At 41.3% G+C, this 24626-nt stretch overlaps 1 protein-coding gene across 1 annotated transcript in view; it reads right to left on the reverse strand.

Moving 5' to 3' along the window:
- LOC134358184 (glutamate receptor ionotropic, delta-1-like) overlaps positions 1–24626 on the reverse strand; it is a 901838-nt gene that overhangs the window by 58642 nt on the left and 818570 nt on the right. Inside the window, exons 11-12 of the mRNA XM_063070179.1 lie at positions 18869–19199; positions 12409–12547 (exon numbers count right to left, since the gene is read on the reverse strand). Of these exons, the coding sequence (XP_062926249.1) occupies positions 12409–12547; positions 18869–19199 (470 nt within the window). The remainder of the gene's footprint in view (positions 1–12408; positions 12548–18868; positions 19200–24626) is intronic.

A 24626-nucleotide genomic window follows, 5' to 3' on the forward strand; every position in this document is an offset into this window, starting at 1 on the left:
CACACTCAAAATGAACTAAAGTTGGACATGTACTCATATGACATGGAAAATACCATTGAAGAGTTGAGACTGATCTTTGTTATGCATGGAATCTTGGTTTAACTTAGTGTCTGACCACAAGTTACTTTGCACTTGAGAGTTCCTACATAGGATTTCCTTCCAATGGGTCATTAGGGAGATCTGGATGAGTTTTAAAAGAAGCCTGGAAGAAGCAAATGTTCTAAGATTGAATAATTGATCAACATACTTAAATTAGGTAAAACTTCATGAGTGGGTTTATTCCGGTGTAGTTGTTAATGCATCATTGTCTTCACACCTGATTGAGATTGTTATGCTTGAACTCAGAGAGGAGAGCTAAAAAAGGCAGCAGCTAAAGCAAAAGGTAATGTTTCGAGGAAAAAATGAAACCTCAGCTCAGTGATCAAGAATGAAACTCAGGAACAGAATCTGATGAAGTCGACCAAATCAGTAGTCTGAGAAGGTAATTAGTTCATATCAGAAATTATGTCAGAAATATCCATTTAGATGAAGTAGAGACAGCGAGTATGTGCCTGAGGACAATGAAGCAAAGCATGATGATGAACCTATTCCTGACATCAATATAGTTAAATACAATTAGAAAGTCACAGAAGCCCGTTGAGTCAAACTGTGAGGTTGGATGGTCCTCAGATACAGGAATGGGATCAGTACACAAGAAAGTAGATCAGACTGACTCTAGAATCCATTGGACCATCAGAGGTTGTGTATGCTGGGCAAAAGTTAAATAAATAAGCTGTCTGATTAGAGGACAGATTGAAATCCATGAGCACCTTAATACTATTTGGCCCATCAAGTCTGCACCATTATTCCATCATGGTTGATTATTTTTCAACCCCATTCTCCCATTTTGTTCCTACAATCCTTAACCCTTTCTTTGCTGTTAGAAGATACATCCTTGGCCAAAGCTTCTGTATCCTGTCTGTTACTTAAGTAGAAATTAGCAGCACTCCAACAGTATTTAAGTTTCACTTGACAATGCATCATTACATCCTCCAAGTAATTTCTATAGCTCAATAAGACTTCCTCTCATACTTCCAAATTCCAACTAATATTGGAATAACCCACTCAACTTTTCTCACAAGGAAGCCCTCTCAACCCAGCAATCTGCCCAGTAAAGCCTCTGCTCCATTCCATTTAAGACAAACATAACCTTCTTTGGGCAAGGAAACAAGAACTTCTATAGAACATTGAAAGTAGAGCACTGAACAGTACAGCAAAGGTATGGGCCTTCAGCCCAAATGTCCGTGCCAAATATGATGACAAATTAAAATAATCCTTTCTGGCTGTACATAGTCCACATTCCTCCATTCCTTATGTATTGGTGTGTCCATCTAAGAGCCTATTAAACACTTTCATTGTATCTACCTCCACTTCCACTTTTGGCACCACATTCCAGGTACCTATCACTCTATGTGCAAAATTTGTCGTCCACAACTCCTTTAGACTTTCCCCTCTCTCCTTAAAACTATGCCCTTTAGTATTTGACATGTCTATTCTAGAAAATGATTCTGTCTACTCTGTCAATGCTTCTCATAACTTTATATAACATCTCTTTAAAGCTAATAGTCTCTGTATCCTGGTAAATCTCCTCTACATTCTCTCCAAATCCTCCCCATCCTTGCTGTAATGGGGAAACTAGAACTGTACTCAATACTCCAAGTGTACCTAACCAAAGTTTTACATACATATCAGCAACTGAGTTTAATAACCAACCCTCCTTCCTCAGGAGGAAAGACACCATATAACCATATAACCATATAACAATTACAGCACGGAAACAGGCCACTCGGCCCTTTTAGTCCGTGCTGAACTCCATAGAACCATAGAACCATAGAAACTACAGCACAGAAACAGGCCCTTTGGCCCTTCTTGGCTGTGCCGAACCATTTTCTGCCTAGTCCCATTGACCTGCACATGGACCATGTCCCTCCATACACCTCTCATCCATGTATCTGTCCAATTTATTCTTAAATGTTAAAAAAGAACCTGCATTTACCACCTCGTCTGGCAGCTCATTCCATGCTCCCACCACTCTCTGTGTGAAGAAGCCCCCCCTAATGTTCCCTTTAAACTTTTCCCCCCTCACCCTTAACCCATGTCCTCTGGTTTTTTTCTCCCCTTGCCTCAGTGGAAAAAGCCTGCTTGCATTCACTCTATCTATACTCATCATAATTTTATATACCTCTATCAAATCTCCCCTCATGCTTCTACGCTCCAGGAAATAAAGTCCTAACCTATTCAACCTTTCTCTGTAACTGAGTTTCTCAAGTTCCAGCAACATCCTTGTAAACCTTCTCTGCACTCTTTAAACCTTATTTATATCCTTCCTGTAATTTGGTGACCAAAACTGAACACAATACTCCAGATTCGGCCTCACCAATGCCTTATACAACCTCATCATAACATTCCAGCTCTTATACTCAATACTTCGATTAATAAAGGCCAATGTACCAAAAGCTCTCTTTACGACCCTACCTACCTGTGATGACACATTTAGGGAATTTTGTATCTGTATTCCCAGATCCCTCTGTTCCACTGCACTCTTCAGTGCCTACCATTAACCCTGTATGTTCTACGCTGGTTTGTCCTTCCAACGTGCAATACCTCACACTTGTCAGTATTAAACTCCATCTGCCATTTTTCAGCCCATTTTTCCAGCTGGTCCAAGTCCCTCTGCAGGCTCTGAAAACCTTCCTCACTGTCTACTACACCTCCAATCTTTGTATCATCAGCAAACTTGCTGATCCAATTTACCACATTATCATCCAGATCATTGATATAGATGACAAATAACAATGGACCCAGCACTGATCCCTGTGGCACACCACTAGTCACAGGCCTCCACTCAGAGAAGCAGTTCTCTACCACCACTCTCTGGCTTCTTGCATCGAGCCAATGTCTAATCCAATTTACCACCTCTCCATGTATACCTAGCGACTGAATTTTCCTAACTAACCTCCCATGCGGGACCTTGTCAAAGGCCTTACTGAAGTCCATGTAGACAATATCCACTGCCTTCCCTTCATCCACTTTCCTGGTAACGTCCTCGAAAAACTCCAACAGATTGGTCAAACATGACCTACCACGCACAAAGCCATGTTGACTCTCCCTAATAAGCCCCTGTCTATCCAAATGCTTGTAGATTCTGTCTCTTAGTACTCCCTCCAATAACTTACCTACTACTGACGTTAAACTCACTGGCCTATAATCTCCCGGATTCCTTCTCGATCCTTTTTTAAACAACGGAACAACATGAGCCACTCTCCAATCCTCCGGCACTTCACCCGTAGACAGCGACATTTTAAATATTTCTGCCAGGGCCCCCGCAATTTCAACATTAGTCTCCTTCAAGGTCTGAGGGAACACTCTGTCAGGTGCCGGGGATTTATCCACTTTAATTCTCCTCAAGACAGCAAGCACCTCCTCCTTTTCAATCTGTACAGTTTCCATGGTCTCACTACTTGATTCCCTTAATTCCATAGATTTCATGCCAGCTTCCTTAGTAAATACAGACGCAAAAAACCTATTTAAGATCTCCCCCATTTCCTTTGGTTCCGCACAAAGCCGACCACTCTGATCTTCAAGAGGACCAATTTTATCCCTTACAATCCTTTTGCTCTTAGTATACTTGTAAAAGCTCTTTGGATTATCCTTCACTTTGACTGCCAAGGCAACTCTTACTCTCACCTAGTCCCACCGACCTGCACTCAGCCCATAATCATCCATTCCTTTCCTGTCCATACAGCTGTCCAATTTAACTTTAAACGACAACATCGAACCTGCCTCAACCACTTCTGCTGGAAGCTCGTTCCACACAATTACCACTCTCTGAGTAAAGAAGTTCCCCCTCATGTTACCCCTAAACTTTTGCCCTTTAACTCTCAACTCATGTCCTCTTGTTTGAATCTCCCCCACTCTCAATGGAAAAAGCCTATCCATGTCAACTCTATCTATCCCCCTCATAATTTTAAATACCTCTATCAAGTCCCCCCTCAACCTTCTACGCTCCAAAGAATAAAGACCCAACTTGTTCAACCTTTCTCTGTAACTTAGGAGATGAAACCCAGGTAACATTCTGGTAAATCTTCTCTGTACTCTCTCAATTCTGTTGACATCTCTCCTATAATTCGGTGACAAGAACTGTACACAATACTCCAAATTTGGCTTCACCAATGCCTTGTACAATTTCAACATTACATCCCAACTCCTATGCTCAATGCTCTGATTTATAAAGGCCAGCATACCAAAAGCTTTCTTCACCACCCTATCCACATGAGATTCCATCTTCAGGAAACTATGCACCATTATTCCTAGATCCCTCTGTTCTACTGCATTCTTCAATGCCCTACCATTTACCATGTATGTCCTATTTTGATTAGTCCTACCAAAATGTAGCACCTCACATTTATCAGCATTAAACTCCATCTGCCATCTTTCAGCTCACTCTTCTAACTGGCCTAAATCTCTCTGCAAGTTTTGAAAACCTGTTTCATTATCCACAACTCCACCTATCTTAGTATCATCTGCATACTTACTAATCCATTTTACCACCCCATCATCCAGATCATTAATGTATATGACAAACAACATTGGACCCAGTTACAGATCTCTGAGGCGCACCACTAGCCATCAGCCTCCAATCTGACAAACAGTTATCCATCACTACTCTCTGGCGTCTCCCATCCAGCCACTGCTGAATCCATTTTACTACTTCAATATTAACACCTAACGATTGAACCTTCCTAATTAACCTTCCATGTGGAACCTTGTCAAAGACCTTACTGAAGTCCATATAGACAACATCCACCACTTTACCCTCGTCAACTTTCCTGGTAATCTCTTCAAAAAATTCAATAAGACTTGTTAAACATGACTTTCCACGCACAAATCCATGTTGACTGTTCCTAATCAGACCCTGTCTATCCAAATAATTATATATACCATCTCTAAGAATACTTTCCATCAATTTACCCACCACTGACATCAAACTCTCAGGCCGATAATTGCTAGGTTTACTCTGAGAACCCTTTTTAAACAATGGAACAACATGAGCAATATGCCAATACTCCAGCACCATCACCGTTTCTAAAGACATTTGTAATATTTCTGTCAGAGCCCCTGCTAGTTCCACACTAACTTCCCGCAAGGTCCTAGGGAATATCCTGTCAGGACCTGGAGACTTATCCACTTTTATATTCCTTAAAAGCGCCAGCACTTCCTCTTCTTTAATCATCATAGTTTCCATAACTACCCTACTTGCTTCCCTTACCTTACACAATTCAGTATCTTTCTCCTTAGTGAATACCGAAGAAAAGAAATTGTTCAAAATCTCCCCCAGCTTTTTTGGCTCCGCACATAGCTGTCCACTCTGATTCTCTCAGGGACCAATTTTACCCCTCACTATCCTTTTGCTATTAATATAACTGTAGAAACTCTTTCAGTTTATTTTCACCTTACTTGCCAAAGCAACCTCATATCTTCTTTTAGCTTTTCTAATTTCTTTTTTAAGATTCTTTTTACATTCTTTATATTCCTGGAGCACCTCATTTACTCCAAGCTGCCTATATTTATTGTGGATCTCTCTTTTTTTCCGAACCAAGTTTCCAATATCCCTTGAAAACCATGGCTCTCTCAAACTTTTAACCTTTCCTTTCAACCTAACAGGAACATAAAGATTCTGTTTGGTTCCGTCACTGGTTCCTGTGGCTTCAGGCTAACTTTCAGTAATTCCTACAGGAACGTTATCTGTCTGAAGATTAACATTCCACCAACCACCTCAGGATTCAAGATTGTTTAATATCATTTCCAGTACACAAGTGTAATGGAGAACAAAATAATTGTTACTCCAGATCCAATGCAGCGCAAAATAAACATGCTAAGATAAAAAACATGGTAATAATAAAAAACACAAGAAACTTAAATACATAAGAAAGCTCATAAGATAGATTAATTGTATGTCAATAAAGTGAGGCTAGGCACAAGAGTATCTGTACATAAGGTGACTGGCAGGACATGATAAAGTAGTGGTGATGGGGGTGTGGAAAGCTGGGTTAGTGGCTAGATGTGTGGATCAGCCTTCCTGCTAGGGAAACGCAGCAATTGTTGAGTCTGGTGATCCTGGTGTGGATGCTGCATAAGCTCTTCCCTGAAGGGAATGGGACAGACCATCTATGAGCAGGGTGGATGTATTTCAAATTGAAGGTTGTCATTAAAGTTGCCAGTACCTATGCAGGACACTATTGCCAAATAATTCGAAGCAGCACTCAAATTAAAATATGGCTGTGGGCCATTTATGCTTCCCTCAGATGAATAATCTAATTCAGGCAAAATGCCAACACTAGCCCAAATAAATCAATGATACTTGACACTTTGACATCAGAGTCATTTAGACAGGTTTTACTTGATATGGACTGGGATCAGAATTTTGGTGAATTGAATAACTATAAAGTTTAAATAATGGTTGGGAGCTGTTGGATAAATTTGGGATGTTAAAGCAACAAGACAAGATTAAAGAACAGATTACTCATGGTTAATGAGTAGGAGTACAAAAGACACAGCAATGTAGAGATAATGTGGTAATAAATAAGGTAAATGGAGGGGAAATGGTTAAAAATCTAAATTAAAGCAACAAACACAAAATGATGATGGAACTCAGCAGGTCAGGCAACATCTATGAAATAAACAAACAGACTACGTTTCGGGCTGAGACCCTTCTTCAGGACTGGAAAGAGAGGGGAAGAACCCAGAGTAAAAAGGCAGGGGGAGAGGAAGGAGAACTAGCTAGAAGGTGATAGGTGAAGGCAGATGGGTGGAAAAAGTAAAGGGTTGGAGAAGAAGGAATCCGACAAAGGACAGAAAAGTGGAGAGTGGACCATGGGGGAAAGGGAAGAAGGAGGGACACCAGGTGGAGGTGATAGCCCAATGAAGAAAAGAGGTAAGAGGCCAGAGTAGGGAATAGAAGAAGAAAGAAGGCGTAGGGAATGTTTTTTTAATTGAAGGAAAACTCAATGTTCATGCCATCAGGTTGGAGGTTACCTAGATAGAATGTGAGGCGTTGACCCTCCACCCTGAGAGTGGCCTCATCATTGCAAAAGAGGAGGCCATGGACTGACATGTTGGAATGGGAATGGGGACAGGAATGGCCACTGGGAAATTCTGCTTTTTGCTTACGGAGTGAGGTGCTCGACAAAGCGGTCCTCCAGTTTACGTCTGGTCTCACCAGTGTAAAGGGCTGCATCAAGAGCATTGAGTACCATAGATGACCCCAACCAATTTGCAGGTGAAGTGTTGTCTCACCTGGAAAATCTGTTTGGGGCTCAGAATGGAGGTAAGGGAGGAGGTAAGTGGGCAAGGGTAGCATTTCTGGCACTTGCAGGGATATGTACTTTTAACCAAAATTAAATGCTCTTCGTCTGAATGTATGAAGTATTCAAACATGACAAATAATTGAATAGAACAGAGATAAATGGTAGGAATATAACTGCCTTCAGAGGGTCAGGGAGTTAGAAAAACTGCTGGACTAACACTATAAGCAAAGGACTATGGTGAGACAAGAATATCTGGAAATAGAATCACTTTGGATAAGGAATAGCGCAAGACTCAACAGAAGGAGCAGTCTGCAGGTCCCTGTCAATGGCTGTACTTCTGGGCAATGCATCATTAAAAATTGGGGTTTGTAACAAAGCTGATGCATGAAATATGGGTAACGTTAATCTTCACATAGACTGCACAAGTCAAATTGGTAAGATTACTTTGGGGATGAGTCTATGCAATACATTCAATATGGACTTAGTGGCCGTTTTATTGGGTAGCTCCAATACCTAGTAAAGTGGTCACTGAGCGTACAATCACGGGCTTCTGCTGCTGTAGCACATCCACAGTAAGGTTTACTGTGTTGTGCATTCAAAGATGCTGTTCCGCACACCACTGTTGTAACATGTGGTTATTTGAGTTACTGTCACCTTTCTGTCAGTTTGAACCAGTCTGGTCATTCTCTGACCTCTCTCATTAACAAGGCAGTTTTGCCCACAGAACTGCTGCTCACTGGATGATTTCTGTTTTTTGCACCATTCTCTCTGAACTCTAAAGACTGCTGTGTGTGAAAATCCCAGGAGATGAGCAGTTTCTGAGATGCTCAAAGCACTCTGTCTGGCACTAACAATCATTCCACAGTCAAAGTCACTTAGATCACATTTCTTCCCCATTCTGATGCTTGGTCTGAACAACAGCTGAACCTCTTGACCATGTCTGGATGCTTTTACACATTGAGTTGCTGCCACATGATTGAATGAGCAGGTGTATCTAATGAAGTGGCCACCAAGTGTAGATAACAGAACAGGACACATGGACCCAGTCTAAGATCAGCTTAGTCTTGATCAAGTTGTGCGGGAACATGGCAACTCATTGTAAGGTGTTCTCTGCAGATTTGCTAATTACTTTCATTGAAATCATTCGACTCCTTTAAATCTATACTTTATCCTGCCTTCTGTTATTGTTTTCCCTTGTACTACCTCAACACACTATTGTAATGGAGTGATCTTTATGGATGATATGTAAGACAAAGTTTTTCACCATTCCTCCACACCTACCAAATATTGAAAGGACTAGATAGGGCGGATGTGGAGAGGATGCTGCCTGTGGTGGGGGTATTCAGAACTAGAGGGCACAGCCTCAAAATTGAGGGGCGACCTTTTAGAACAGAGGTAAGGGGGATCTTTTTTAGCCAGAGAGTAGTGAACCTGTGGAATGCTCTGCCACAGACCTCGGTGGAGACCAAGTCTGTGGGTATATTTAAGGAAGAAATTAATTGTTTTCTGATTGGTCAGGGCATTGAAGAATATGGTGAGAAGGCAGGTGTATCGGATTGAGTGGGATCTGGGATCAGCCATGATGGAATGGTGGAGCAGACTCAATGGGCTGAATGGCCTAATTCAGCTTCTACGCCTTATGGTCTTATGAGACAATATTAAACTAATTGACCAATTTAATAAACAGACCTAGGCAAAAATGATCATAGTGTTATTCAGACTGAAAATTTTGAATTGAAAGAAGTTAAAGATGACATCAGACCACAAGATAAACTGTATAATATTCATGAGGAATGTAGAAGCTTTGTGGTTTCTGCAACAAACAATTTACTGGGGGAGCTCAGTTTGTAGGAGGAAGGGAATTGTTGATGCTTCAGGTCAAAAACCTGCATCACACTTGAATATTGAAAGGATTTTTCACACAGACAAAGGCAAACTAAAAGAAAATGATAAAGGGGTGAAAATAAAACATGTGAATCAACTAGCAAGATATACTACAAGGAAGTAAAGCTGAAGAAGGTAGCAAAAGTAAACACTAGTTCTTCAGAAGCTGATATAGGAATTAGTAATTATGGGCGAAGAAAACGTCAGAGATGTTAAACAAATATATTGCACCTGTTTTCTCAGAGAAAACATTAAAAGGATGCTGAAAATGGTAGAAAATAGAGGGCAAAATGAAGAGAGGAACTTAATACAATCAATTTCACTTGAGAAAAGTGTTAGGTAAGTCACAGTAAAGCGCTTTCTCACAAGCACCATTGGTACTTTTTTGGCCCATGTTTGACTCAGTTTCTGCAAAGCTAAAAGATCTGAAGACTGAAATTTCCTTGGGTATATTGAGAGGTAAATGATTGGGCCAGAAGTTAGAAAACAGAAAATAATGTAGAAAAAGTGAGATTATCCACCTTGACAGGAAGAATTTAATGACATGAAGTACTGAGAAGTCCTGATATCTCATACAAGAAATACTGAAGTTAGTAAGTAATAATAATAATTGCTTACTTAAGTAATAAGAAATAGTAAGTAATGAAGAAAGTAAAGGGAATGGTATTTTTTTTATTGCCATAGAGATAGGGTGGACATTCAGAGGTCTTTTGCCACAACTTTACAGAGCATTGATGGAACTACTGATGGTCCATAGAAACTCATTAGTGTAAGCAGAAGGAGGTCAATTCGGCCAATGGGTCCATGCAGGTTCTCAGAGTCCAACCCTTTCGACCTGATAACTATTATTTCTCAGATGCCAAATGATAGTCACTAAACATTTGGTTTATTACCATGGACAGGTCTTCAGGCTGGAGAGAACTTTGTATCAAATAGAGGGGGAGACATTACCTTCCAAAACATCCAACAGGCAGTGAAGGAGAGAACAAAGGTTCCAGGCAGGCTATCATTACATGGAGCAGATACTGTGGGTCCCCATTGGTATCCCACACTCAGAGTGCTGGTCAGGATGCAGCCCAGAGTCATGCATGGCAATACAAAGTCCCCCAGCCTGCTAAACACTAGGCAATCTCTGCTCGTGCCTCAGTGGCTCACTGAACATCGAGCCATGCAGTGATGAAATCATTTTGACCATTTCATAGCTGCAAGAGTGTCAGTGGAAGGATGAGCTCTGTTCTAGGTTCCTGCTACAGCACTGGGGTGGACAGGGTTTGTACAGAATACTGTCATGGCTCTTTGGCCCATCGTCCACACTGATCTTCTAGCAATCATCTATACTAATCCTACGTTAATCCCATTGTTAATATTTTTCCCCACATCCTGATCAACTTCCCCAGATTCTAACAGCCACCTACACACTAGGGGCAATTTACAATGGTCACTTTGCCTACTGACCTGCACATCTTGCGTCATGTGAAGTTTGAGAGGAAGATGGAGCCTTCACCACCATGGCCATACCAGGTATTGACAGGCAAGTGTATCCACCAACACCAGACCGGTTTCAGAATCTCTCCCTTCTCATGTATGTAAAAAGAGAGGTTTAAAAGTTTTGAATCCATTTTTTCTCTTATACCTGACCTCTATTACTGGTATCCCTCACCCTGATGGCGGATAGCGTAATTGAAGATACGGAAAACTTTCACTGCCTCATGGAAGTAAGCTGTCCATTTTGATATTGGTGTAATGCTTGTACTGTCAGTAACACATCTCTCTCTACAGGTACATAACATGTCATGCCACAATAGTCCCTTTCACCACTGATTCCATTTGAGCTCTCATTCCTGGTGACACGGCTTGAACAGGAACCAGTGTATGCAAGGTTGAAGTACAAAGAATTTTGCAATACAGAGAAGTTAAGAGTTAGGTTGGGGGGGGGGGTTGGTGGTGATGTGAGTGAGGTGGCTGAGTGGAGCAGAGGTACCTATCAGCTCATCCAAGACGGTACTGAATGACTAGGCTGCAACAGCCTGATAACATATTCCAACATACTAACTTTTCATTACTCAGTAAGAAGTTGAGAAACAGTAAAGCTGCTTCCACAGAAGGTAGAAATGTATGAATTATTTATCTGTTATAAAAGACCCCGGATGTAATGTTCCATAGACAGGTAGTTTATCACAAAACTAGAGGTTATTTCTTTGCAGTAAAGTGCTTTCCCCATCTTTTAAATGTCACAGCATCTGGAATGTAGAAGGTTTATTTGAGTGAGTTAGACTTCACATTGTGCATTCCCAAAGGCATAATATATCACATTCCAATAGCCTGCCAGAATAGACATCTCCCTGGCATGCCAGTAAATCAGGTGACTATTGTGCACTCAATTCTGACATTGGTAAGTTTATCCATGATTCATAGAATCTGGAACCAGATTTGAATTCAATGAAAAGGTTCTCTGAGATATTGCCTCCATATGTTGAAAAAAGAATTTTGCCAGAACTGGAGGGCTTGAGGTACAGGGAGAGCTTGGCTAGTCTAGGTCTTGATTTCTTGGAACAAATGTTAAAATCAGGAGAGGCATACGTAAGTCTTTTCCCCAGGGCAGGGTTAAGGTGAAAGGGGAAAGATTTAGAAGGGACCTGAGAGGCAACATTCTCTCACTGGATCTGCCAAAGTGTCTGTATCCATGCTGTTTTGCGTTATGCCTTTCACTGGCTCAACTCTTTCTACTCCAGGTCTTAGTGCCCTGGGGAGGCTGGTCCTTTCTCCTACCAGTCGGAGAAGAGAAACGATGTTTAACATTTTCAAACCTTACATGTGCCACAGATCTTTTTCAAGGTCTTTCTGGGAGCAAACATTGTTAACATGTTTGAATGAGAAAGTAGTTTTGATTTGAGCCAGTTACAAAGAGAGGGGTGCAGTTAAAAATCTAAATCCTGAATGGTGGTCATTTGCTGAAGATGGCGATCACTGATGATGGGTAAACAACAAGGCTGCAGATGTTAAACCGAGACTGCAATAGTCTTCCTTTACTAATAGGTCAGATTAATTAACATGCATTAAACACTGTAAAGTGAAAGTACAGCTTCCACTGTGTCAGATGAGCAAGACAGTTCTTGAAATGGAAATAATGCAACACTTTGTCCCTTCCTGTCTCAAAGTTTCCGCTGACATCACTTACTGGATGGAGTTATCCATTCTGGATACGGTCAGGAATGCAGCCAGATTGGCAGTGTATGAAGAACACACGATGAGAGTGAAGAGCCACCAGCTGCCCATCACAATCCGCATGGCAAATGAGTTCATGGGCGAATCTCCACCTGCAACCAAAACATTAATTGAAGCCCGACATCACAGGAACATGTCAAAAAGAAGTGAATGGGATGCGTGGTCTTTCGAGCCAGCCCCCTTATTCGATAAAATCCTGGTCGATCCAGCAATTTACCATTTAAACACATTATTCCTTGATTCTCTCAGCATCTAAAAACCCGCCAATCCCAGCCTCAAATACAGATAATAATGGAACATCCCCACTCAGCCTGTGGTAGAAAATTCCAAAGGATTTAAACCTCTCAGTAAAGAAATGTCTTCTCATCTTGACCTTTATTACTTTCTTATTTTTTCCCACACTATATTCAGCTGCTGATCTTACTTACAGCTTCCAGCCTCTATATTATCCCCACAGGTCACTTTCATACCTACCTCCTACCATCATTGGAGGAGGCATCACACCCTCCTCAGTTAGTTCATTAGTCTGACTGAGGACCTGGTACCATTCTTTGTAGCGCTCCTGTAGTAACAGCATGCACCTCTGATAAAAGAGGCTTATTCCCACTCTCCAAGTTTATCTTTTAATTAATCTTCTACTTATACACTGCATTTCCCCCAACTCTGTGAGCCCTTCTTTTATGTAACACATTTCCATGAAAAGTCTTCAAAAGTGCCTTATGAAAATCTGCACCTTCTGCTTCTCCTCCTTATTGGCCCTGTCAGCTACATCCTCATATAGCTGCTCTATCTGGCAAAGTTGATTCCATTCATAAAACCACGTTGACTCTCAATAATCCGACTATGATTTGATAACCCCCCTGTTACAACAGCTCATGAATTCCAGCATTTTGCTACCAGCCACTGTCAGGCAAGATTGTCTACAGTCCCTACCACACTCAAATAACAACTTTATAATGCCTGCTCCAGTGGAATTAGAATGTCCCAACGCAGAGATGATGATCACTTATGCATTCATTACTTCAAGTGCCACCTGTTTTAGAACTTGAAGTGCAGGTTAATTTTGGTTTATGGGCTTTATAAGCTTTTAATCCATTAATTTTATATATATTTTTATTTTCTCTTTAGAGATTTCACTTACCTTAAGGTTTCATGTGGTCATTAGATGTTAAGTTCATCATTATTTCTACTATTATAAGGATTACGTATGTTTTAGACTGCTAAGCAACTGTGGGGAATAACAGGGATTTAAAGAAGTGTTTATGTATTAATTTTAATTTCTGATTCACTTTAATATCTCTCTCACTAACTCCCTTTTAAGCATGTTCTGTAACTGTTGAAATGTGACCTTTCTTTGCATGATTGCTGTTGGAAAGGAGATGCATCGGTTAGTGACATTCATGAAATGGATTAATAATTTCATCACTGATATACTGCTGCTTGGAAGGAAAATAATCAAAATTCATCCTTTGCCTGCAATTGTTCGAATCAACATACACAATTGATGTGTGCCAGAACTGGGCAGTATTGTGCTGTGCCTAGTAGCTTGCAAGTCACGTGTTCCAGCTGTGTGTTTATAATGTGCAAAGGTTGTGTGCTCTAGCAACACTGCATAGTCATGGGTTCATCAGTAGCTCACTATTGTGCGAACCAACATATCTTAACACTATTATGTTGCATCAAGTATCTTGCACACTAGTTTTGTGTTCCAGTACTGTAGAGTAGCAGCTTGCTTCTGTATGATGTATCGGCATTGTGATCCAGCAATGTCAACAAGTACTGTATCCTAGCCGTGTTTACTAGTATATTATACTCCAACCGCATACACTGTTAAGTGAACAGCAATGGACAGCTGAATTATGCTCCAATATGATGCACTAACAGTATTTATCTTGCACCAACCATCTGTGCTATTACAATATAATGTTCCCACGTTGTATGACTCCATGTCTTGTTGACAATTTTATAAGATTATTAGGAATACCGCATATCCACTATTTCTAGAGCAAGTTGTTTTAGAGAGTTTGCAGCTGTTTGAACCAGTATACGAAGGGTGATTGATCAGTTCGTGGCCTAAGGTGGGAGGAGTCAATTTTAGAAAACCTAGAACATTTATTTTTCAACATAGTCCCCTCTTACAGGTACACACTTAGTCCAGTGGTCGTGGAGCATACGGATCTTAAGTGTCCACAGCAGGAGTGATTGATAAATTCGTGGTCTATGCTAGAAGGAGATGAGTTATTAACTTCAAACTTTCTGCATTTTCACTCAAGTAGTTGAACTGCACAGGCATGTAACAAGAGCTGTGTAACTCATCTCCTTCTACCCAAGGCCATGAACTTATCAATCACTCCTGCTGTGGACCACCTGGAGGTCCAAGACGCTCTCGTTACATGCACGTGCAGTTCAACTCTTTGAGTGATAATGCAGAAAGTTTGAAGTTAATAATTCATCTCCTTCTACCTTGGGCCACAAGCTTATCAATCACCCCTGCTGTGGACACTTTCTGGAGGTCCAAGATCCGTATGCTCCACGACCGCTGTTAAACTCTATCCCTCAACTTATAAAAGCTAACACCCCATAAGCTTTCTCAACTACCCTATCTACCTGTGAGGCAACTTTCAGGAAATTGTGGACATGTATCCCCAGATCCCTCTGCTCCTCCACACTACCAAGTATCCTGCCATTTACTTTGTACTCTGCCTTGGAGTTTGTTCTTCCAAAGTGTACCACCTCACACTTCTCTGGGTTAAACTCCATCTGCCACTTCTCAGCCCACTTCTGCATCCTATCAATGCCTCTCTGCAATCTTTGACAATCCTCTACACTATCTACAACACCACCAATCTTTGTGTCGTCTGCAAACTTGCCAACCCACCCTTCTACCCCAACATCCAGGTCGTTAATAAAAATCACGAAAAGTAGAGGTCCCAGAACCGATCCTTGTGGGACACCACTAGTCACAACCCTCCAATCCAAATGTACTCCCTCCACCACGACCCTCTGCCTTCTGCAGGCAAGCCAATTCTGAATCCACCTGGTCAAACTTCCCTGGATCCCACGCCTTCTGACTTTCTGAATAAGCCTACCATGTGGAACCTTGTCAAATGCCTTACTAAAATCCACATAGATCACATCCACTGCACTACTCTCATCTATATGCCTGGTCACCTCCTCAAAGAACTCTATCAGGCTCGTTAGACACGATCTGTCCTTCAGAAAGCCATGCTGACTGTCCCTGATCAGACCATGATTCTCTAAATGCCTATAGATCCTATCTCTAAGAATCTTTTCCAACAGCTTTCCCACCACAGATGTAAGCCTCACTAGTCTATAATTACCCGGACTATCCCTACTACCTTTTTTGAACAAGGGGACAACATTCACCTCCCTCCAATCCTCCAGTACCATTCCCATAGACAACGAGGACATAAAGATCCTAGCCAGAGGCTCAGCAATCTCTTCCCTCACCTCGTGGAGCAGTCTGGGGAATATTCCGTCAGGCCCCAGGGACTTATCCGTCCTAATGTATTTTAACAACTCCAACACTTCCTCTCTCTTAATACCAACATGCTCTAGAACATCAACCTTACTCATATTGTCCTCAGCGTCATTCCCTCTCATTGGTGAATACAGAAGAGAAGTATTCATTGAGGACCTCGCTCTCTTCCACAGCCTCCAGGCACATCTTCCCACCTTTATCTCTAATCGGTCCTACCTTCACTCCTGTCATCCTTTTGTTCTTCACATAATTGAAGAATGCCTTGGGATTTTCCTTTACCCTACTTGTCAAGGCCTTCACATGCCCCCTTCTTGCTCTTCTCAGCCCCTTCTTAAGCTCCTTTCTTGCTACCCTATATTTCTCAATAGACCCATCTGATCCTTGTTTCCTAAACCTCATATATGCTGCCTTCTTCCACCTGACTAGGTTTTCCACCTCACTTGTCACTCATGGTTCCTTCACCCTACCATTCTTTATCTTCCTCACTGGGACAAATTTATCCCTAACATCCTGCAAGAGATCCCTAAACATCGACCACATGTCCATGGTACATTTCCCAGCAAAAACATCATCCCAATTCACACCTGCAAGTTCTAGCCTTATAGCCTCATAATATGCCCTTCCCCAATTAAAAATTTTCCTGTCCTTTCTGATTCTATCCTTTTCCATGATAATGCTAAAAGCCAGGGAGCGGTGGTCACTGTCCCCCAGATGCTCACCCACTGAGACATCTGTGACCTGACCTGACAATAGCATACGTAACTATCACACTCTTACAGTACGTACACTATAATGTGTCTGCAGTTTGCTGCTGTACTGCACACCTGCAGTTATTCTATTACACTTTAATTAATTGTGGAACTTGGAGAACTATCATTAAACTGAGAGATTATGCAATGAAAATTAGATGCAGATTCAATTCTTCTGAATAACTTAGATATAATTCTTCTCCTCCGTGAAAACATTAGCTACTGTACATTCACAATACACAAATTAAATACATTAGTAACATTATCACTAATTTACATCTACCAATTAAGATAATTACAAAATAGACTTATTCTACAACTTAAAAATCTAGCAGATCTGTCTTTGCAAAAATGACTTCTATAATGTTAATAAAATGCAAGAGTGTGAAGTGGTGTTGGATTGTTTATGTTACTGCCTTGGGATTGTGAATTTAAACAGTACTTCAACAAAGAGTAATTGAAAAACCTAGAATTCATTCCATTGCAGACTAGCTTTGTGCCTACAATTAAATTTAGATTGCAAAGAAAAAAAAGTTTGGTAAAATGCGCTTATAGCACAGGGGTTGCAGGAGAAGGTCCTGATACTCATGAAAATATTTTTTGGTGACTTGGATTAGATGTTTCATCACTGTTTCTAAGGGAAGAGTCCTCAAGACCGGGGTATGCTGCCTTACATAACAAGAAGTGAGAATGATCATAACTATTCACTTCACACCAGAAGCCAAGAGAGGAGACCATTCAGCCCTGCACCTGAATGTGCTATCCGAGAGACAACTTGTGTTTGGCTCCACGGCAACCCACCCCACCCCACCCACTCTCTTGTGAGCTGCACATCCTCTAGTGTCTGCCCAATTACTGATAGAGGCACTCTTTCTGGGAGAGCATTTCAGATCTCAGCAACTTTCTCAGTGGAAAGAGCGTTTCCTCAACTCCTTTCTAACCCTTTGGTCAATGATTTTAAATATCTGCTACTTGCCAGAGGGAGCAGCTTTCCTCTATTTGAAATCAAAACCCCCTCAAAACATTCATCAATAGAGGCTTCAGAAGTCAACCTCACAGGCCTGGTATAAATCAGCAGCACAATAGAAACGTTTAAGTGGACTCTTAGTAATTAGCATCCCACTGCACCATCTCTATCTACTGTATGTGAATTCCAGTAAAGTGCAAAGGCCAATGTTAAAGGGTGTGAGCTGGGTTTGCTCTGGCATAGAGTTTCTTAATGTTGCTTCAGACGGAGCTGCTTTGTGCCTCTGTATCTGGCTCTTTAGCTTCACTCTGCCTACTGGGGGCGCTCAGCGGGTAGGGCCAGTCTTCACGTTCTCAGGGCACGGCTCTCAAATCTCAAAATAAAAAGTGTTTTGTACTGTTTGAAAAGTCGTAAATAAAAGATCTGCTTTGTGTGAGCAAGATTCAAAAATAACGGTTTCAAATTCATACCATGTATTCTCCATAAATTAATCAAGACTCGAGAGTGGAGGCTGCAGAATATTTGCTGCCCCAGGAAACCTCTGTATTGCTTGGTAACCAGCCCGATATGAATACTGTGCTCTGCAGTGGCCTCCTGCCAACATTGGTGCTTGTCACTTAATACTGATGTCACGAGGAACAGGGGATTACTTGGATTACATACAGGAGGACAATTCTCAGCCCTGAAACACACACAAACTTCGTTGTTCAAAATATCCTTCTGCATCATCTGATATGTCTTCACTGTGAAGGTCTTTGCTCAATTTCAAGGTCTAGGCATGGATCTTCATTAAGGTATTCTCCAAGTTGGTCTTGGAATATCTGTACTACTTATGTTAAATTAATGAAGCCATGTTGCTCCATCATAGTCAATCAAAATCAAATTTCTTTAAAAACATTTTCCTCTCCATGTTCCTATGCATTAGAACACAAGAACTGGATGAAAGCATTTGGCCCCTCCAACCTGTAAGATCCGGACTGCTCCTCATGCTGTTCCTGCAAAATTTATTATATGTGCTGCATATGCCTAAAAACTCAAAGGTAGAGGAGTTGCATAGATTCCCACTTGCCTTCCTTCCTTTTGGGCCCCTCCCTCTTGCACATATCCTGCCATTCTTAATTCTTCATTGCGCACACAACCTGGCCATTCATGCTCCATTCTCCATTCAAAATGTGACCAGAAATATAATCGTTACCTTGCTGAACAAATGCTCCATAGACGAGCCAAATGGCAGTGTGCAGAGTGCTGGAGGTGGAGGGAGGATTCTGAGAGTGGGTTGGAGTCTGTGTTCGGACCAGCTGCACCCGATTGAGCACAAAGATCAGGACCCCCACCAGTGGGATGGCAGCGGCAATGCAGGCCCACACTGCAAGGTCAAAGGGAGCAAACACTGAGAAGATGTTAATTTTTTCTTCTGGCTTTTTCAGGAGGATTCCAATTGAATAATCCATATAGCGCTTGCTGAAGTCCACAACACTCTCTCTCTCAGGGGTGATGGTTATTGCTGACACTGCTATGTCTGCTTTCTGTGAAGGAAAGGATAGGCAAAAATTAGCATCTTACTCTCAGGACTTAAGCAACAGAGGCCCACATATCCCAATTAGGCTTGGTGACCTGCACTGGCATTCAAATAGCCATGGTAGTTTGGTTTCTTAACTCTACTTGCCCTTTTTTGCTATATATCCCTAATATGCTCTCTCTTCCAGAGCATTTATTTCTATTCTTGACACCCACTGATGAGCTACCTATTTGGATAATTTACCTACCGTCTGCTCCTACATTATCCTAATTCTCTACATCAGAATATTTCTCAGAAAGAGCTGGCTTGATCAAGTTCATTGATGTATTGGATTTCTGTAAGAAAAGCCTTTCCTTTGTTACCTTATCAACCTACTCATCTGACAACTTGTTACATTTCATATTAAACAGCAGACAGAATCATTTACCTCACATCTGAAGTTGGCAGTTCAAACTCCACTCTTGCGTTTTACCACATAATCTGGGTGGCAATATTGTGGCAAGCTCTGGACGGTTGACATTTCACCTTATAATAATGATTGAATGAGTAGCTACTCTCTTCACTATTTTCCTTTTAAGTTAATAGAAGTATAATTCCAAACCTGGTTTGCAATTTGATTTCGAGTAATTGCAAAGCAGTAATCTCATTAATGTTTTCATGTGTTATTAACCTTTAGGTGACTGAGACACATGAAGGAATAATAGTCGCTCCTGAAGATTCAGATGTAGATTTATTTATTACACGTGCATTGAAACACATAGTGAAATGCGTCACGTGCGTTAACGACCCCTACACCTAGGGATGTTCTGGGGGCCAGTCCGCAAGTGTTGCCACACAACCTGGTGCCAACATTGCAAACTAAAAATGCTCAGCAGGACAACATGGAACACAACAAGCAACAAATGAACAACAACAAAACAAACCCCTTTCCTCCCTCCCACCCGCCTACACAAATGGGCAGTCCTACAACTCCAGGGCATGTCTCCAGGTCTTCAGCTATGGGGCTTCAACTTCTGGATTTCTGATTGAATTTTGGATTTTAATCTTCATTATCGACCCCCATACTAACTGATGACGGGACCTTGAACTCCAGTCTCGACCTCTGGGCACGTCAACTGATTGACCCTCATGCCTCCTTATGTAGCATCCTCATCTGATCCCAGGACTGACCCACTTGTTGACATTCCAACATTCACAGATGTCCTTTGTCACCCATTCATGTCACTGGCCTTCATGCTTGGAGTGGAAGCCTGGACTCCAGATGTCCTTTGTCCTCATGTCCACATTGAAGACCTTCAAGTGCGAATGTGTGGCAGTGGCCTGACACCTTATCTGACCATTTGGCTGTCCTCTTTCTACCCGCATACAGGCAGAGGCTAAAGAGCAAGACTCCAGAGATAAGGACAACAAAGTGGTGTTGCGGCTATGGGATTTGCTTCGAGTCGGTGGACTGGGCCATGCTCAAGGACTCATCAGAGGATCTGAATGAATATGCCACAGTTGTCATGGACCTTATAAAATCAGTTGTAGATGAGTGTGTCCCCACAAAATCATTCAGAGTCTTCCATAACCCGAAGCCCTTGATGGAACAAGAGATCTGCAATCTGCTGAGGGCCAGATCAGTGGTGTTCAGGTCTAGTGACAAGAGGTCCAGAGATGACCATCAGGAATCCATCTCACATGCAAAGTCGCAGTTTTTGACCAAAATTGAATCATTAAAGGATGCTTCATAACAATGGCAGGGCTTGCTATCACCTCCTACAAAGTGAAACCAAGCAACAAAGGTGACAACGAGGTTTCGCTCCCAGATGAGATCAATGCCTTTTATGCTCATTTTGACCACCAAAACATGGAGGCACATTCATGACTCCTACAGCCCATAATGACCCTGTGATTTCAATCTCTGAGAATGAATTAAGCGAATCCTTCAGGAGGGTGAACCCACGGAAAGCATCTAGTCCAGACAGAACACCTAGTCGAGTTGTAAAGACCTGTGCTTATCAATTGGCTGGAGTGTTCACAGACATCTTTATCCTCCCGCTTCAGCAGTCTGAGATAAAGAGCTGCTTCACATAGGCTTCAATTATCCAGTGTCTAAGAAGAACATGGCAACCTGCCTTAATGACTATCGACCATTAGCATTTACATCTACTATGGTGAAGTGCTTTGAGGAGATGGTGATGAAACACATCAACTCCTGCTTGAAAGTAACTTAGATCCAGTACAATTTGCATACGGTCACAATAAATCAACACTATATACCATTTTATTGGCTCTCCACCCAGCCCTGGACAGAGAAGATGTATGCATCAGGGTGTTCTTGATTGACTACATTCCCTCAAAACTAATCAAAAAGCTCCATGAACTAGGCAGACCTCGGTTAGTTTGGAATAGCAAAAAAATCTCCTCCACATTACCATTAGCACAGATGCACCACAAGGCTGTGTGTTCAGCCCCCTGCTCTACTCACTTTATACTTATGACTGTGAGGCTAAGCACAGCTCCAACGCCATATTCAAGTTTGCTGATGACACCACTGTCATTTGAGAATCGGGTGGGGGTGGGGAGGGGAATGAATCACCATATAGGAGAGAGATGGAAAATCTGGCTGAGTGGTGCCACAACAATAACCTCTCACTCAATGTCAGCAAGATCAAAGTAATGATTATAGACTTCAGGAGGAGGAAGCTGGAGGTCCATGAGCTAGCCCTTATTGGGGAGATCAGAGGTGGAGAGGGGCAGCAATTTCAAATCCCTTAGTATGATCATTTCAGAGGATCTGATTTGGGTCTAGCACCTAAGTGCCATTACAAAGAAAACACGACAGTGACTTTACTTTCTTAGAAGATTGTAAGGATCTAGCATGTCTTCTAAAATTTTGTCAAGCTTCTATAGATGAGCAGTGGAAAGTATATTGATTGGTTGCATCACAGTCTGATATGGAAACATCAATGGCCTTGAGCAGGAAAGCTTACAACAAATTAATGGATACAGCCTAGTCCATTATGGGTAAAGCCCTCCCAACTATTGAGCAGATCTACATAGAGTGCCGTCACAGGAAAGCAGCATCCATCATCAATGGCACACAGTATCCAGGCCATACTAACTTCTCACTTCTGCCATCAAGAAGGAAGTACAGGAGCTTCAGGACCCACACTACCAGGTTCCAAAACAGTTATTACCCCTTGACCATCTTGAACCAGTGGAGATAACTTCACTCAACTTCAGTCATTGCAACACTGAACTGATCCCACAACCTATGGACTGACTTTCAAGGACTCTTCATCTTATGTTCTCGATATTTATTTATTATTCTTTTCTTCTTGTATTTGTGTAGTTTGTTGCCTTTTGCACATTTTTTTGTTTGTCGTGTTATGTGTTGTCTTTAATTGATTCTGTTGTGCTTCTTTGGGTTTACTGCAAATGCCTGCAAGAAAATGAATCTCAGGGTTGTATATGGTGGTACATATGTACTTCGATATTAAATTTACTTTGAAGGTTTTGAACTTTGAACTCCTCCTTATCCCTGAGCTTAAACCATATTCTGACATCTAACTCCACCACATTACTGTCCATAAACCCTAACCTGACCCCTAACTTGCCCCTCTGTCCCCAAAACCATATCCATGAATTTAAAAAACAACAGTGTCTGAGCCACAATCTCGATGGAGACCGCAGCTCGGCACTATCTTGACCCACTGCTCCTGGATCACTTCCTTGAACAGGTTCCATGAATAGTCTGGTACATTCATTGACCTACTCTAATTACCCTGAAAGTCTGTGAAACTGACCTCTAAACCTAGAGCTTTTTCCATCAAGGAAAGGAAAAGGAAAAGCATCCTCTGTGAAGAGGATTCTGAGAATAAGGGAATGACTGGAATAGACGCTAATGATAGTGCCAGTGAAAGAAGCAAATGAAATTTCAATAAGACTGTCTGTCATATAAAAACATGCAGTTAAAAGAATTAGACTAAATAAATAGATGCAAGGAAGGGATATAAAACCAGTCATTTTAATAAAGTGATTGGAATGCATTCCGGTTTTGTAGCTGTGAATTAAACATCACCTGAGACTATTAGTAAGATTATGGCTTTTCAGTCACATAATGAAACCATAAATCCTCTTCGAAATTATACTTTTGTCACCTTAAAACTGGAAATTGTAAAAAAAAATGGCCCATTGTGCTGGGCCAAAATTCACCCCCTAGTTTTCAGTTCAATCCATGCTCTCACATCTTCCCTCTCTCTTCAATCCTACAAACCCTTTGTTTCCTGATTTCCCGAATGACTGGGTTCTGGATTATGGGGACACAAGACAACAGACTGTAGATGCTAGAATCTGGAGGAACTTAGTGGGTCAGGCAGCATCTATGGAGAGAAATGTATAGTCGATGTTCTTGGTCGAAACACTTCATCTGGACTGAAGGTACTGTCTGGATTATCCTCAACAGTAATTACAACATCGTTGGCAGCCATGACTTCAGTTGCCAAGGTGCTAAAATGGTTAATTCTCTTGTTAATATCTTACTTTCTGAAATATCTATAATACCATTCCTTGACCAAGATTATCATTGTGAATCCTGATATTTCTTCATGTGGTTCAAAGTTGTTGCATCTGATAATACTCTGCAAAATGCCTTAGGGCATTTTCTTACATTAAAATTACTGATAAATTGAGGCTATTGTAATGATCAGGATTATCTACATAGTTTTATTCCATGACTCCATCGTGAGAAGGATTTGTCATAGATGCATTTCATTCCTTTTAGTTCATACTTCGCAATGTGTTCTCAGTTGCCTGAAATATTCTCCTTTGTAAGAAACTCATTTGATTGGTTCATTAACTAAGACATCAGAAGCTCCAGAGAGCTGATGATTAGAGGCTGGCCATGAATATAAACAACTTGGTTTCAAGTAATTTGATGAGGAAAATCTTGTTATAATAGACTGTAGCCTTTGATTTAAGCTGTGAGACAGTTGTGTATGAATGCCTAACATGTTAATATGAAAGCTTTCCTCCTGCTCATTTAAGAGTAATTATTTAGTGATAATTAATCAACACACAAATTTTGGAGTGACATATGACAGTTGCCATGGTGATTCCAGTTTCTCACGTCCAGGTTTGGTCACCATACGTCCTGCAGGGCAACATCAATTTCCCTGTCAACAGGGAAGCTTTTCGCTAATAATCTTTCTGTATCTTTGCTGCTTGAGGTAAGGATCCTGACTACTCTATCTGAATAGAATGGAATTCTTGGACCATATCAGTTCTTGGGTTACTGGAAGATAACAGTAGGTATTCTGTCAACATTCTATGTCTGAAGTTATCAGTAATACAATGCACAGGAGAGAGGAACAAAGGGAGATGCAAATACATTTTCAAAGAAAGCGAGGAAAAATACATGAAAATTTGTAAACAATGCTAAAGGCCATTG

This window comes from Mobula hypostoma, chromosome 18 (assembly GCF_963921235.1).
Source record: "Mobula hypostoma chromosome 18, sMobHyp1.1, whole genome shotgun sequence".
Taxonomy (NCBI): Eukaryota; Metazoa; Chordata; class Chondrichthyes; order Myliobatiformes; family Myliobatidae; genus Mobula; species Mobula hypostoma.